Source organism: Ascaphus truei, chromosome 2 (assembly GCF_040206685.1).
Source record: "Ascaphus truei isolate aAscTru1 chromosome 2, aAscTru1.hap1, whole genome shotgun sequence".
In the NCBI taxonomy this organism is placed as follows: Eukaryota; Metazoa; Chordata; class Amphibia; order Anura; family Ascaphidae; genus Ascaphus; species Ascaphus truei.
Genome location: NC_134484.1, coordinates 289,207,248 through 289,223,947, shown reverse-complemented (window position 1 = coordinate 289,223,947; position 16,700 = coordinate 289,207,248). Strand labels below are relative to the sequence as shown.

The following is a 16,700-nucleotide window of genomic DNA, read 5'->3' as shown; positions in this document are numbered from 1 at the left end:
GTGGGTGAGAGACAGTGACTTAGACAGTGACTGGGTGGGTGGGAGACAGTGACTGGGTGACAGTGACTGGGTGGGAGACAGTGACTGGGTGGGTGTGAGACAGTGACTGGGTGACTGGGAGACAGTGACTGGGTGGGTGGGTGAATGACAGTGACTGGGTGGGTGGGAAACAGTGACTGGGTGGGTGGGAGACAGTGACTGGGAGACAGTGAATGGCTGCGTGGGTGAATGACGGTGACTGGGTGGGTAGGAGACAGTGACTGGGTGGGTGTGAGACAGTGACCGGGTGACTGGGAGACAGTGACTGAGTGGGTGGGTGAATGACGGTGACTGGGTGGGTGACAGTGACTGTGTGGGTGGGTGAATGATGGTGACTGGGTGGGTGGGAGATAGTGACTGGGTGGGTGAATGACGGTGACTGGGTGGGTGTCAGTGACTGGGTGGGAGACAGTGACTGGGTGGGTGACAGTGACTGGGTGGGTGGGAGACAGTGACTGCGTGGGTGGGAGACAGTGACTGGGTGGGAGAGTGACTGGGTGACAGTGACTGGGTGGGTGGGTGACAGTGACTGGGTGGGTGGCAGACAGTGACTGGGTGACAGTGACTGGGTGGGTGGGTGACAGTGACTGGGTGGGTGACAGTGATAGTGGGTGACAGTGACTGGGTGGGTGGGTGACAGTGACTGGGTGGGTGGCAGACAGTGACTGGGTGACAGTGACTGGGTGGGTGGGTGACAGTGACTGGGTGGGGTGACTTACCTTGACCGGGTGGGTGCAGCTTGCCGCCGGACGCTGCCCCCTCCTGCCCCCGATATCCCCGGGGCAGCTGCCCGGGACGGGAGGTGGGCTTGGGGAGGGGGCATGGGAGGTGGGCTCGGAGCGGGCTGCAGAGGAGCTGGTACTTCCCCCTCCGTCCCATGTTGGGAGCAGGAGGGGAAGCGGGCCGCAGAGGAGCTAGTACTTCCCCCTCCGTCCCACGTTTGGGGGTGAGCGGGCCGCAGGAGGAGCTAGTACTTCCCCCTCCGTCCCACGTTGGGAGCGTGGGGGGGTGGGGGGGTAGCAGGCCGCAGAGGAGCTAGTACTTCCCCCTCCGTCCCAAGTTGGTAGTAGGAGGGGAAGCGGGCCGCAGAGCTAGTACTTCCCCCTCCGTCCCACGTTTGGGGGTGAGCGGGCCGCAAGGGGGCTGGTACTTCCCCCTCCATCCAACGTTGGGAGCGTGGGGGGGGGTAGCGGGCCGCAGAGGAGCTGGTACTTCCCCCTCCGCCCCACGTTGGGAGTGAGCGGGCCGCAGAGGAGCTTGTACTTCCCCCTCCGTCCCACGTTGGGAGCGGAGGGGGTGAAAGGGAGGGGGCCCTGCGCATGCGCGCCGGGACCGCAGGGAATCGCCACCATTTTTTAAACTTTTTTTAATTAACTGGCGCCTGGCCGCACAGGGGGCCCGGGACGCCAGTACCCTTTGTCCCCCCGACTGTATGTACATTTATTTTAATTATAGTTCTTTATTAAACACTTTATTTACACAATATATCATTCAAAAGTGTTATTTATAATTGGATTGTTCTACACTAGTGCACATTTAAACTATTTGGTACAATAGTGGTTGAAAAGAGTTTGTGTCTGTATTGTATTTTTATATCATTTAATGTATCCTTGTATTCAACCAATCATTACATCGGTTGTTGTCTCGTCCCTGGGTAACTAATATGCCAATAATGTTTAGTGGTGGACTCATTATTATTTACAATAAATACATTTTTTTCATGAGTCTATTGATATTTATTGTGTGGGAGTATGTGGATATCTGCAGCAAACATACTAGTTTGTGGTGTGGGTTTGGATGTATTTATATCTCCTTTACATATTCATGTTTATATTAGCATGTATGTACATTTTCTATATACTGTACATACATCTTTCAATTTTTATATTTTTATATTTTGGTTATATATCCAATTTAAATTTTGATTGGATGGAATTCCAGTTTAGTTAAACATGTGTTTATTATTCACTTACTATTGTATTATTTTTATATTACATTTTTTATACTTCTCCTTTTTGTTTCTGGTTAGTTTTTCACTGATGCCTCTCTTTGCAAAAGTGTGTTGCTATATGTATTGTTTTATGTTCCAATGTATTCATGCATATTGAATTTTACTCGTGTATTGTTGTTTTCTATACAAGTATGCCGAGCTATCAGCAAACACTCATTTATACCCATTGAGGGTTAAACTATCAATTGAATAGTCATCAATTAAGTGATTAGGTATTGACTATATAAGGGCTATCAGCCCCTCTGTATGATTCCCCTAATGAAGTCGTCATTATTGATGCGACGAAACGCGTAGGGTTCTGTTTGAGGACTGTGAACCAAGAAGCCTGTAACAACTAACAGCCAGCAGCAGTGGAACCAGAAGAAGTGTTACATTCTTGCCGGGAGGACCGCTGTTCGGATGCACGCTTTGGTGCGCACCCAGATCCGGAAGCACGTCACCGTCCATGAGGTTTTCAGCTGCTCTACTGGCGTATTATCCAGATTCAGCTCTTGCCACAGATTCTCTATGGGCTTGTCCTAGCGACCATTGTGAGTGGCCTGATTTAATTTTATTCTGATTAAAACCATTTTAACTGAATTATGCTATGGGGCCCGCGTGTATATATTTCCCCTATACAATCCTTGAGAGGAAGCTGTATAGAAGTGTGTGAGCGTAAAGGGTAGCGGGTAGCCTTCGTGGGCCTGTTTCAGCGTTCTTAGTAATTAACCCTCCTAGGGGCAATTGATAACAGTTTCATCCATGTATAGACTTTCTCCTCACACTAAAACTTCCCACATGAGGTAACTAGGGGAAAAAGCAGAAAGTCCAAGTTTCCCTATGGTCATTTTTCCTGCAGGTTTATTTTACATTATTATTTCCCATTAATTCCAAGAAGTACAAAGAAGAATCCTGCAGACTATACACATAATAAAATAATGTACCCGTAATATATACTGGTTTTGTCAAGGACGAATAAACGAATTACAGCAAAGTAAGAGAAGAATGCTTTAATGTTTCTCAATATTAGCCAGTCCTCTGAAAACTAACAATGATGACAACAGATACCCAACAATAAGTACAATATTTCTCTGATATTGAAAACGTTGACAGGGTGTGCTTAGGACATAAAAAAGGGAAGTGTACAGGAATTTTCAGAGAGAAATAAATGGAAGGGGCATTTAAAATGCCCAAGTAGGACAGAAAGTCTAGACTCATCATGACCATACTGTGGTCCCAGATTTGGAAAGGGGTGTGGGGGAGATCAATTAGTAGTAACAGCTACTATGATAACATGCAGCTCTCGGTTGCAAAATAAGACATGGAGTGTTTTTGAGTTATTTAACCTACATCGTGTTGCGTGAAACTGCTTAATGCAATGTTTAAAAAAAAAAAAAATTATATTCTTTAAGACGAACTTGAACTGTAAAGGAACATTTCTTAACCCCTTTACTAGTTAACCCAAGTGATTTAGAAGGCGCTAGGACACAGTATAGTGAATACACACTATGATATGTAAAGTGTTCAAAAAAATTCTCAACCTTCACAGGGAAGTTTGTACGAATTCCCTCATAAGCAGTAGTAGATATCCAGATTGTGAAAGGAGCGATTTTCAGGAACACCCCAAAAAAGAAACACAATAATAGTGTAATAAAATCACACAATGATGACTTATTAAAATCTTGGCTCGTATGAATCTTCTACTTACAAGAAGTAAGTGAAGAGTCAGCGTTTAGCAGGATAATGAAGAATCAGCATTGATCAGGAAAGCAGGATTGGATATGTTCTTGTTCAGAGTTGTGGTCATGTAAAAAATATCAAGGGAAGACCATAGTATGGACCAATTGGCACAGGTTTATAAGAATAAAAAACATAAGAAATGTACTCACAATATGTACATCAAGTGTAGACACATAAAGGTATCTTTTGCGGCGGGGTGAGAGTCTGGTCTTTCTGTGTGAAACCTCCTCGATCTGTCCGTGGTAACCGGCGTCTGACGTCACATCCTTCTGAGACGGACTGCTTCCGGTACAACAGAGGACAGGAGGGGATGGTATGCGGATGGTAAGGCGGCACGAAAGGACTCTTCAACCACAGTCTTGGAGCAGGAACGGTCGCATGCGATGTACAGGCTTAGCTCTACGCGTTTCGCTGATCTCACAGTCAGCTTCCTCAGGAGCAATATGGCCTGCCTTACCATCCGCATACCATCCCCTCCTGTCCTCTGTTGTACCGGAAGCAGTCCATCTCAGAAGGATGTGACGTCAGACGCCGGTTACCACGGACAGATCGAGGAGGTTTCACACAGAAAGACCAGACTCTCACCCCGCCGCAAAAGATACCTTTATGTGTCTACACTTGATGTACATATTGTGAGTACATTTCTTATGTTTTTTATTCTTATAAACCTGTGCCAATTGGTCCATACTATGGTCTTCCCTTGATATTTTTTACATGACCACAACTCTGAACAAGAACATATCCAATCCTGCTTTCCTGATCAATGCTGATTCTTCATTATCCTGCTAAACGCTGACTCTTCACTTACTTCTTGTAAGTAGAAGATTCATACGAGCCAAGATTTTAATAAGTCATCATTGTGTGATTTTATTACACTATTATTGTGTTTCTTTTTTGGGGTGTTCCTGAAAATCGCTCCCTTCACAATCTGGATATCTATTAACCCCTTTACTGCCAGGGCTTAATTGCTTTGTAAATAAGAAGGCAAGTTATAGCATTGAATTAAACTGTGGTGTGTTTTGAGCACGATCAGGTGGCTACAAAGCCATAAACTGCTACTGAAGCCACACCAAACTCAACCTATTTATACATGGATTATATCTACTTCAATCATAGCTCATTTAGACCATGGTTTATATACTACTGAAGCCAAATATGTTGTAGATAGAAAGATTTGGTAAAGGATTCCATTCTCCTAGTATTCACTTTCACAAATAATATTTTTTATCACAGTATTGACTACTGTTCCAGCATGACACCGTTTGTAAACCTCTATCTGAAGCCATGGGGCGTACGGTTAAGCAGGAAGGAGCAGGAACACCGGTATTAAGGGAACTGCTGTTCAGCACCGCAGGACCCCTCAGCTCTAATGCTGTAAAAAGTGTAAGCTCCAGCAGGCCGGATACCTGCTTTAACTATCCCAAATTATCTTTGCCTGCATAGTTAAAAAAAAAAAAAAGACTATCCAGCAGACCTATGCATGAAAACATCAATCTGCGAATTATCTAACGTCATTTACAACCACATCTTATTAAATTATACTAAGAGCATTAGAATCATATCTGTGACCCTCTTGAAAAGCAAGACCTTTACATTTCAACTTTGAACACCAATGAAAACGATAACGGTTACAACATTCCAGACATTGTGACATCATATGGAGGGAAGAGCTCTCGCCGTGAGCCCTTCCAACAGCAATTTCACTTGGAGCTGTACTTACTACAATTCTCTACTATTGGGCATTACTTGTCAGTGAAGCCTCATTAAAGATTAGAGCTCAACACCTTAATTCAGGGTTTTTCTCTCTAAAGATTCAGTCATTTTAATAACACAGCCACTGAGGCATAGTTCTAATTTCTATGGTGCGTCCGTACCATACCTTTTCATTTTTTAAATCACTTCAACAATTGCACATTTATAATTCCCAGTGTTTTGAAATAGCATCAGTACTGTGCACAAATGTGACTATGCATTTCAACCTGATCATAAATAATTGGTTTATACATTTGTATATTTTAATTTCTGGAGTGCCTGTTTTTCAATTTAGAACTACTTCTATTCTGTGCCATCTTTCTTCGTGTGCCCGTAGTCACTTAGCTGACAGACGAGATTGCAACGTGGACCTATGAAAAAAATAATATAGCTTTGCTGTCCTATTCTGTCCACAATTATTTTTCATTGGTTTAAATTATTTTGTCATGAAAAACCAACCAGTGACTTTTAGATAAGTGCAAAGGGGCAACCAGCGATATTTCACATTTCTGTGAATGGTTCTCTAGACAGATCCTGATGGCTTATATTGTTTATATTACTCTGATCAGAGTAAAGTATACATGCAATCTTTATGGCTACAGGATCCTATGATACTGGACCAGGCCCCTCTTTAACTTCAACTTGTTTCTTAGGGACTGGGAGAGTTGTGGCAGGAGGGGAATATTTATTTAGTCTCAACATAGGCCACCTGGTGAGGACTTGGAATTGTGAAAAAGACTATCCCAGGACTTAGCTTGAGGATTTACAAAGACTGATCCAGAATTGGGGATCACAGCCGGAGTGGCTGAACTATCCTCTGGCATGGCTTGCTCCGAGGTGGTAGTACCCTTGGTATGAAATTCTACCCCATAAGGGGCGGGACCATAATCTGAGGCTTCAAGTGTTTATCCATTGGTAACTCCAAGGTTTTCAGTAGTATCCATACCAGCAAAAGGCTGGACAACAGCTGTAATTATTGCGCTTTCCCACCCACTGTGTGAGGGGATGCACGATTGTTCAGAATTAGTAACCCTGCATTCCTAAGGCTGACCGCAGTCCTGACATAGTCTAGTGCAGTGGTTCCCAACTCCAGTCTTCAAGGACCACTAACAGTCCAGGTTTTAAGCATACCCCTGCTTGAGCATAGGTGGCTCAGTCAAAATGATTGGGCCACCTGTGCTAGTGATAGGAAAGCCTCAAAACGTGGACTGTAAGTGGTCCTTGAGGACTGGAGTTGGGAACCACTGGTCTAGTGCATTAGAGAAAGAAACATCATCAGATAGAGCTTCATTGTTGAAGTCCAGAGAATGATCCGGGATGTTACAAGTCAAAGTTACAAGGAGAGGCTGATGAGATTGGTATATCTTCTGCTAGCTCAGCTGTGCTTATACTGTTATGTCCTGCTGAGATGGCGTACCCGTTTACAAGGGTCTCTGTAGGGACACTGACAAAATCTTCTAAATAACTGTAGTATCCAGGAGGTCTCTGTTTCTTTTTTCTGCGCCTACGCTGTCCACTGCCAGATGTGCCATCACTGTTGGCGTTGCCACTACCATCCTGTGGAAGGGCAGACTCTGTAAACTTGCAGCCAATGGCATCATAGCTGTTTTCATGTAGGATGTCATCATGAGTTTTCTGGGTAGGAGTACAGCTCTGAATGAATTCAGGAGCGTAAGGATTCAGGGTGCTTGAAATGTTATTTAGCAGGGACGCACCTGTGTCAATAGCTTCATTGCCACCAAACTCGATTCTCTGATGCTCTTCCCCTGAAAAACAAACACATGGTCAATGTTGAAAACTATATTCACTGCAAAGACATTTAATTGTGATTCAGACCCTTTTTCGGGCTTGAGACACCTTGGCCTTTAACATAAAAATAAATTTCAGAAGTTTCAGGTTGTGGAACTGTTAAATCATGTGAATTTATCCAGACCATGCTGTCATGAATAATTTTTGCAAATAATATTAGTTTAATGTCAATTAATTAACCTTACAAATACAGTAAGCTGTTAAATCTGTCATAGCACCATAGAAAAGCAATCAGACATTTACAGGGGGTATGACCAAACTAAAAAACAAATCTTTCATGTAAAAACAAAAAGGGAAATTGTTGCAATCAGACTATGGACTGCATCCCGTGACTCCAAATGTTAATGTGACTGTCTGTTAAATGGATGATAATTATAAACCGAGAGGGGAATCCTAAACCTTTCATGAGCTCAAAAGCTGCTCAAAGAAATCAATTACACACACAGGTAACCACCCTCCTCCACACACACACACACACACACACACACACACACACACACACACACACACACACACACACACACACACACACACACACACACACACACACACACACACACACACACACACACACACACACACACACACACACACACACACAACCCCCCACACACATAACCCCCCACACACACACATACAGCAGGCATCCCCCCACACACACAAGTAACACCCACACAGAACCCCCCCACACCCACACACAGGGGTAACCACCCTCTTCCTCCCATACACACACACACACACACACACACGCGCACACGCACGTAACCCCTCCCCCCACACACACATACAGCAGGCATCCCCCCCACACACAAGAAACCCCCCCACACCCACACACAGGTATCCCCCCCTCCACACACAGGTAACCCTACACAAACACACACGCACATCTCCCCCCTCCCCAACACTGGTAACCCCCCCCACAGACACGTAACCCCCGCCCCCCCACACACACAAACAGCAGGCATCCCCCACACACACAAGTAACCCCCACACCCACACACATACCGGTATCCCCCCTCCACACACACAGGTAACCCTCCCCAAACACACACAGACACACACATGTAGCCTGTCCCAAACACAGAGGTAACAACAACACACACAGAGGTAATCACATACACACACACTTACCATCTTGGAGCTCACGAGTAGACTGAGGGCTACACAAAGCTGTTTCATTGAAAGGTGGCAGCTGTATTAAAAGAAAACAGAATTTGCATTAAAAAAAAAAAACTAAAATATGCTAATGTGGCCTGAAATACATTTATACTGGCACGGCGTGAAAAACAGTCCTAACTGCTATTTACTCCACCGCCAAATGTTTTTTGAAGCTATGCAGACAAGTGAACATCACTATTTAAAGTTTTAAAACTTTGTGAATTTTAAATAGTAGATCTTAGATTACAAAAAAAAATAAGCTTGGTACATGCAGAATTGTTCAACTTGCTGAGCACAGATACAGTAGTGTATGTTTGTGTGTGCACCCAGCATCATGCCCTGTCAGGTATTCTACACCAAATTACATTTATGTCCAGGTTTCATCATAGCTTGTGGTAAGCGCAGTTCACAACTTAGTATGAGACGTAGACCAGGGGTGCACAAACTGGGGGGGTGTGGGCCCAAGATTTTGTTTGGGGGGCGGGCGGCGGTTATAGAAGCCCCGCGCACTTCAGCGCGAGGCATCTGAAACTCACTTACCTGAATTCAGCCGGCTTCGGGCGACGCGTCACCATGGCAACGCGGCGTCATCATTTGACACCAGATTAAAGGTAGAGGGGGGGGGGCGCAACACTGGGGGAGAGCAGGCAGGGGGGGCAGTGCAGAAAGTTTGCGCACCCCTGATTAGACCATATACAAGTACAATTTGCAATACAACCAAGACCACACTGAAAGTAAAGTGGTAAAGTGGCTCCGTACAGTATATAAAAAACATTTTTACATTGCCTCTGCATTCATGTAGTTATCGGAGGGTAACTGCTCAAGGTCTTTTTAAAAGGTGTTAAACAAAAGATATATCATTCAAACAAACTGCAAAGCTGAGGAAAGAGACCCGAAGACCCCTCTTGTGTGTACTCACTGGTTATTCCCCCCCTCACTATTTTTAGTCATTTTTTTGCACAATTATGTTATAATTATTTGATTAACTGTTATGTTTGAATTATTTTCATACTTCAGTCATTAGGTTTACACGTTTATAGACTATCCTGAACAATGAGAGACTCTAGGTATACACACACAAATAAGAGGTGTCTTGGAGTTTCTTTCCCCAGCTTTGCAGCCTCTGTATTCCTGATGAAAAACAATGTGAAAGAGAAAAAAAGAGCATAAGAATTTTACTTTGTAGGAATGGGTCTTTTTCTAAAATGCTTCATTTACCAAGTACATTTAATAAAAGCACTGCCCTTTAAATGCCTTATGTGTGCTATACTGTACTTCCGAGTCTGTTTATTTTAGAGAATTGCACAACATACTCTACAAGTCTTTGACTAGGTAATGATTAGTAGAAGTAGCCATATGAATCTGCCCAACCTAAACTCCAGCACTCACCACGGATAAACATTTACTTGCGAGTCTCCTACTAGTACAGTAAGTAGGGTTACAGTTTCTATTAGCAAACGACACTACCAGTGTGCTACGTCTGATAGTATATAATACACAAGCGCTCCTCAAATTAAATCTAAGCAGCCAATGTGGACCTGATTTTCTGCAATCTAAGTTCCTAAGACTTGGTGCCCCAGCAATTGCCAAACCAATTGCTTCCATAGTCAACTCTATCCTGTCTGCAGGCCATATCCCTAAGACCTGGAAAACTGCCAGAGTTGTCCCAATCTTCAAAAGTGGGGACAAAAACACTGTCTCAAACTACAGGCCAATCTCACTTCTCCCAATCCTATCCAAAGTCATGGAAATATGTGCCCACTCCCAACTAAGCGATTACTATACCAAGACAAATTTCCCTAGCCAATTCCAATCTGGCTTTCGTCCCAAACACTCCACCGTAACTACCCTGTTAAAAGTTTGCAATGAAATCCAGTGTGTAATGGAACGCGGTCAACTCACTGGTTCAATATTCCTAGATTTTGCAAAGGCTTTTGATACAGTCGATCATGCTATCCTGCTTAACAAACTCCAGAGCTCTGGAATAGGGAAGCATGCTTTAAACTGGTTTCAGTCCTACCTATCAGGTAGATCCCACCATGTGTCCATCTCAGGCTCTAACTCCAACCCCTTGGATATCACCTGTGGCGTCCCGCAAGGCTCTGTTCTGGGGCCCTTACTCTTCTCAGTGTTCATCAATGATCTTCCCACAGCTTGTAAGGAAGCTTCAATACACATGTATGCAGATGACACAATCTTATTTGCACACAGCCATACTGTAGCCTCTCCGAACTTGAACACGTACTTCAGTCTGACTTTTTGAGACTCGAAAAATGGATTTCCCAAAAAAACTGTTTTTAAACACTGACAAGACTGTAACAATGGTATTTGGGACCAAGACTAAATTTGTAACGCTTTCAGCGACTGAGCTCCAGATTAGAACCAACACTAACACCACCCTAACTCCTGTTACTAGTTTTAAATACATGGGCATGTGGTTTGACTCCCACTTAACATTCGGGATGCACATTGATACCCTGACAACCAAGACCTATGCTCAACTAGGGGTACACTACAGGAACAAATTCTCCCTAAGTCTCCAGGTCAGAAAGCGTATCGCACAGCAGATGTTAATGCCAATTATTGACTATGGAGACATAGTATATGGCTCGGCACCTCAAACCCACCTTAGCAAACTTGATACCCTCTACAATTCAATTTGTCATTTTGTTCTCCAATGCAACTATAACACACATAACTGCGAAATGCTCAAAGAACTAGATTGGCAATCACTCGAGTCTAGGCGAAAAGTTCACCTTTCCTGTCTTGCCTTCAAATACTTTCTAAGCAAGCTACCCAGCTACCTGAACAAGCTCCTTACCCCTACCACATGCAGCACCTATCACCTGAGATCAGACTCCAAAAGACTGTTCATGGTCCCAAGGCTCAACAAAGTATCCGGACGCTCCTCCTTCTCTTACCGTGCACCCCAAAACTGGAACAACCTACCAGAGACTCTTACATCCACCACCAGTTTAAGTTCTTTCAAATCTAAAGCTGTCTCACATTTTAACCTGGTCTGTAACTGTTTCATACGCCCATAATATTTATTATCTTTAACTGTGCACGCAATGTCTTGTAAATAATGTATAACCTGCTCATTTATGTAACTGTATCTGTAACCATGTATTATTTGTCTTAACTCTGTACCCAGGACATACTTCAAAACGAGAGGTAACTCTCAATGTATTACTTCCTGGTAAAATATTTTATAAATAAATAAAATAATGTACAAGGGGTGGTGGTGGGTGGAACTAAAATAAATAGAAGCAGTGTCAATTAATACCTGATTGGAATAAAAATATGGATAAATAATAACTAATGTAGAGGCGTGTTGTGTCTCTGAACACCAAGAGATTAGAATGATGAAATGTTGTAATAGGTACAAAATGTAACAAAATAATAATACTGATGAATAATATACCATAGAGAAAGAAAGGGCAATGTGATCATTGGAAATGACAAATCAAATAGTGAAGAGGACAGGTCTGGAAAAACAATAGGGCATTTATCTCAATACTCAAATATTTACCATGGCTCAAGTTTTTAGACATGTAACAATTCTTCATCAATTTAGTGTCACATATTGGTCAGCACCGAAGTTATAGCACACACAACTGTTCCACGTATATACCTCAGGTTTATGTCCCAACCTATAATGGTCAGCAGGGCCGCAAACAGAAATCGTGGGGCCCGGGACAAACATTTTAGGCAGGGCCCTTCTCCCCTTGTCGGCGATATTGCCCGCCACCCCCCCACTTCCCACCTCACGAGCCCCCTCTCTTTCCCCCCCTCCCATGTATTTCTCTCTCTCCGTCTAACCCCCTCACTCTCCCCTCTCGCATGTATTTCTCTCCCCTATGTCTCACTCTCCCCCTTCGCATGTATTTCTCTCCCCTGCGTCTCACTCTTCTCCCTCTTTTCCTCACTCACCCCCTCTCTCCTCTCCCTCCATAAATTACCCCACGCTCACTCATTCCCTCCTCCCCCCAAGATATATACCAAAAACTTCCCACCCCAATGCAAAAAACTTCCCACCCCCCAAATACATTTTAAAAAATTCCCACCTCCCAAATATATACATCCTCCTCCCCCCAAATGCATACAATAAACCCACCTACCCAATACATATTGGCGGGTGTGGAAGGTGGATGCCGGTAGGGGTGAGGCCCTGGCAGGAAAGGGTGCGCGGAGGACAGTGCTGATGCAGGTAGGGGGAGAGGAAGGTGGATGCCTGTAGGGTGGAGGAGAAGGTGGATGCCGGTTGGGGGGGTGGGAGGGGAAGGGTTGATGCCGGTTGGGGAGGGAAGGTGGATGCCGGTTGGGGGAGGGAAAAGGTGGATGCCAATTGGGGGGGGAGGGGGTTAAGGTGAATGCCGGTTGGGGGGTGGGGAAGGTGGATGTCGGTGGGGGTGAGGCCCTGTCAGGGGAGGGTGCGCGGAGGACAATGCTGATGCAGGTAGGGGGAGGGGAAGGTGGATTAGGGGGGATGAGAAGGTGGATGCCAGTAGCAGTAAGGGGAAGGAGCGGTGGATGCCGGTAGGGATGAGGGGAAGGTGCGGTGGCTGCCAGTAGGGGTGAGGGGAAGGTGGATGCCGGTAGGTGTGAGGGGAAGGTGGATGCCGGTAGGTGTGAGGGGAAGAAGCGGTGGATGCCGGTAGGGGTGAGGGGAAGGTGGATGCCTGTAGGTGTGAGGGGAAGGTGGATGCCGGTAGGTGTGAGGGGAAGGTGGATGCCGGTAGGTGTGAGGGGAAGGTGGATGCCGGTAGGGGTGAAGGGAAGGTGGATGCCGGTAGGGGTGAGGGGAAGGTGGATGCCGGTAGGTGTGAGGGGAAGGTGGATGCCGGTAGGTGTGAGGGGAAGGTGGATGCCGGTAGGGGTGAAGGGAAGGTGGATGCCAGTAGGGGTGAGGGGAAGGTGGATGCCGGTAGGTGTGAGGGGAAGGTGGATGCCGGTAGGGGTGAAGGGAAGGTGGATGCCGGTAGGGGTGAGGGGAAGGTGGATGCTGGTAGGTGTGAGGGGAAGGTGGATGCCGGTAGGGGTGAAGGGAAGGTGGATGCCGGTAGGTGTGAGGGGAAGGTGGATGCTGGTTGGTGTGAGGGGAAGGTGGATGCCGGTAGGGGTGAGGGGAAGGTGGATGCCGGTAGGTGTGAGGGGAAGGTGGAAAATAGGGGTAACTACCCCCCGGTGATGCTCTCACCAAACAAGGAAGTCCATAAGAGAAAAAAATATATGTGTCCATAAAACGGTATAATTCAAAATAAATGATACTTGGATTGTGGATTCCAATGGGTAAGCCGATGGTATGTGCGTGCCTGGAAACCCCCACCTCACCTGAATACTGCCGTAGGAGAAGTCTCGCCACGCCGATGGATAACACTCATCCCCACCGATTGTTGTTGAATGGGGTTAATTAACCTCCTCAGCCGAGAATGCGATAACCCGGTAAATGGGGACTGGCTGCTGGAAATGGAGCTCCGTGTGCATGGTCTCCCGCCGTCTCCCCCGGGTACCGGATCGATGTTCTCCGAGTTGCCGGGTCGTGGCTGTCGGTGGGGTTGGTGCTGGCTGCTGGCAGTGAAGACCGGACAGGACACTCCACTCATGTGTATGATGTCCGTCCGCGATGGTGATTCCCGGAACAGGTGAGGGGAATGGTGACCGGCTGCACACTGGCAAAAACCCCGGATCTCTGCAGCTAGGAGAGGAAATCCTCTTGATGTAAACAGCTGCTCCGTGTAGTGAATACCGGTGTGCTACAATACTAGGTAAAAAGTCAGGAACTGGGAGGAAAAAAGTAGAGCACTGCTAATGAAAATAAGAAAAAGGGCCAGTTGCAAAATAATGATTATTTATTTATTGGGCATATAAGCCAAAAAAGGGGACAGACACACTAACATTTAAAACTCTGACGCGTTTCCCGCCGTGGAGGCGCTTTATCAAAGAGTACTCGTAGTTCTACTCACATCAGATTATATAATGGTCAGAGGTAAGTATACGCCCACAATTAGGTAAAGGTTGATGAAATATGCAATCAGCTGTATCCTCATGCAAGTTAGAGGAGCGCCCTCACCTCTGAACATGACACCAATCCGGTGAGATGAACCAGTCTATCACAATAGACATATAGACATATATTTTAAAAGACAGGCAAAAGACTAATGTCTATACAGAAACAAAAACAGTACAGTGTCCAAAGGAATCATAAGTAAATAAAGAATATTATATCAAACAATAATGTGTCTTGGTGTATAAGAGATATATATATATACAAAACATAATAATTATATATCATCATCCCCTTAATTGAAGGAAAATAATGTGAGTGTGACCTATTAAGTGTTAAATAAAGAACAATGTATGTGTATGTATAATAAATGTAATAATAAAAAATGATGAATAATATAAAATGAGTATTTATGTGTATAATGAATATAAAAAATAAAAATGAAAAAAGAAAAACTTAAACTGCTGGACAATAGTCTTAAGGATAAATAACAAAAATGTGTAAATTAAAACCAAAAAAAATATATTAAAAAACCCTAATCTAACACATAGTGTATGATATAATAGTCACCAGATAGATAAGAAAATCATATCAAAAAAATATAATAAACAACAAATTCTAATAAAAAAAATATTTTATAAATAAATAAAATAATGTACAAGGGGTGGTGGTGGGTGGAACTAAAATAAATAGAAGCAGTGTCAATTAATACCTGATTGGAATAAAAATATGGATAAATAATAACTAATGTAGAGGCGTGTTGTGTCTCTGAACACCAAGAGATTAGAATGATGAAATGTTGTAATAGGTACAAAATGTAACAAAATAATAATACTGATGAATAATATACCATAGAGAAAGAAAGGGCAATGTGATCATTGGAAATGACAAATCAAATAGTGAAGAGGACAGGTCTGGAAAAACAATAGGGCATTTATCTCAATACTCAAATATTTACCATGGCTCAAGTTTTTAGACATGTAACAATTCTTCATCAATTTAGTGTCACATATTGGTCAGCACCGAAGTTATAGCACACACAACTGTTCCACGTATATACCTCAGGTTTATGTCCCAACCTATAATGGTCAGCAGGGCCGCAAACAGAAATCGTGGGGCCCGGGACAAACATTTTAGGCAGGGCCCTTCTCCCCTTGTCGGCGATATTGCCCGCCACCCCCCCACTTCCCACCTCACGAGCCCCCTCTCTTTCCCCCCCTCCCATGTATTTCTCTCTCTCCGTCTAACCCCCTCACTCTCCCCTCTCGCATGTATTTCTCTCCCCTATGTCTCACTCTCCCCCTTCGCATGTATTTCTCTCCCCTGCGTCTCACTCTTCTCCCTCTTTTCCTCACTCACCCCCTCTCTCCTCTCCCTCCATAAATTACCCCACGCTCACTCATTCCCTCCTCCCCCCAAGATATATACCAAAAACTTCCCACCCCAATGCAAAAAACTTCCCACCCCCCAAATACATTTTAAAAAATTCCCACCTCCCAAATATATACATCCTCCTCCCCCCAAATGCATACAATAAACCCACCTACCCAATACATATTGGCGGGTGTGGAAGGTGGATGCCGGTAGGGGTGAGGCCCTGGCAGGAAAGGGTGCGCGGAGGACAGTGCTGATGCAGGTAGGGGGAGAGGAAGGTGGATGCCTGTAGGGTGGAGGAGAAGGTGGATGCCGGTTGGGGGGGTGGGAGGGGAAGGGTTGATGCCGGTTGGGGAGGGAAGGTGGATGCCGGTTGGGGGAGGGAAAAGGTGGATGCCAATTGGGGGTGAGGGGGTTAAGGTGAATGCCGGTTGGGGGGTGGGGAAGGTGGATGTCGGTGGGGGTGAGGCCCTGTCAGGGGAGGGTGCGCGGAGGACAATGCTGATGCAGGTAGGGGGAGGGGAAGGTGGATTAGGGGGGATGAGAAGGTGGATGCCAGTAGCAGTAAGGGGAAGGAGCGGTGGATGCCGGTAGGGATGAGGGGAAGGTGCGGTGGCTGCCAGTAGGGGTGAGGGGAAGGTGGATGCCGGTAGGTGTGAGGGGAAGGTGGATGCCGGTAGGTGTGAGGGGAAGAAGCGGTGGATGCCGGTAGGGGTGAGGGGAAGGTGGATGCCTGTAGGTGTGAGGGGAAGGTGGATGCCGGTAGGTGTGAGGGGAAGGTGGATGCTGGTTGGTGTGAGGGGAAGGTGGATGCCGGTAGGGGTGAGGGGA

At 45.3% G+C, this 16,700-nt stretch overlaps 1 protein-coding gene and 1 pseudogene across 1 annotated transcript; both read right to left on the bottom strand.

Moving 5' to 3' along the window:
- Positions 1-4,704: 4,704 nt before the first annotated feature.
- On the bottom strand, positions 4,705-6,585 carry LOC142488217 (ubiquitin carboxyl-terminal hydrolase 10 pseudogene; annotated as a pseudogene).
- On the bottom strand, positions 6,560-14,614 carry LOC142488216 (ubiquitin carboxyl-terminal hydrolase 10-A-like). The gene is given in 5 exon segments (XM_075588589.1): positions 6,560-6,858; positions 6,860-7,287; positions 8,462-8,522; positions 13,907-14,186; positions 14,562-14,614. Coding segments are annotated over 5 exon segments (963 nt in total). The 3' UTR covers positions 6,560-6,717.
- Positions 14,615-16,700: the final 2,086 nt, after the last annotated feature.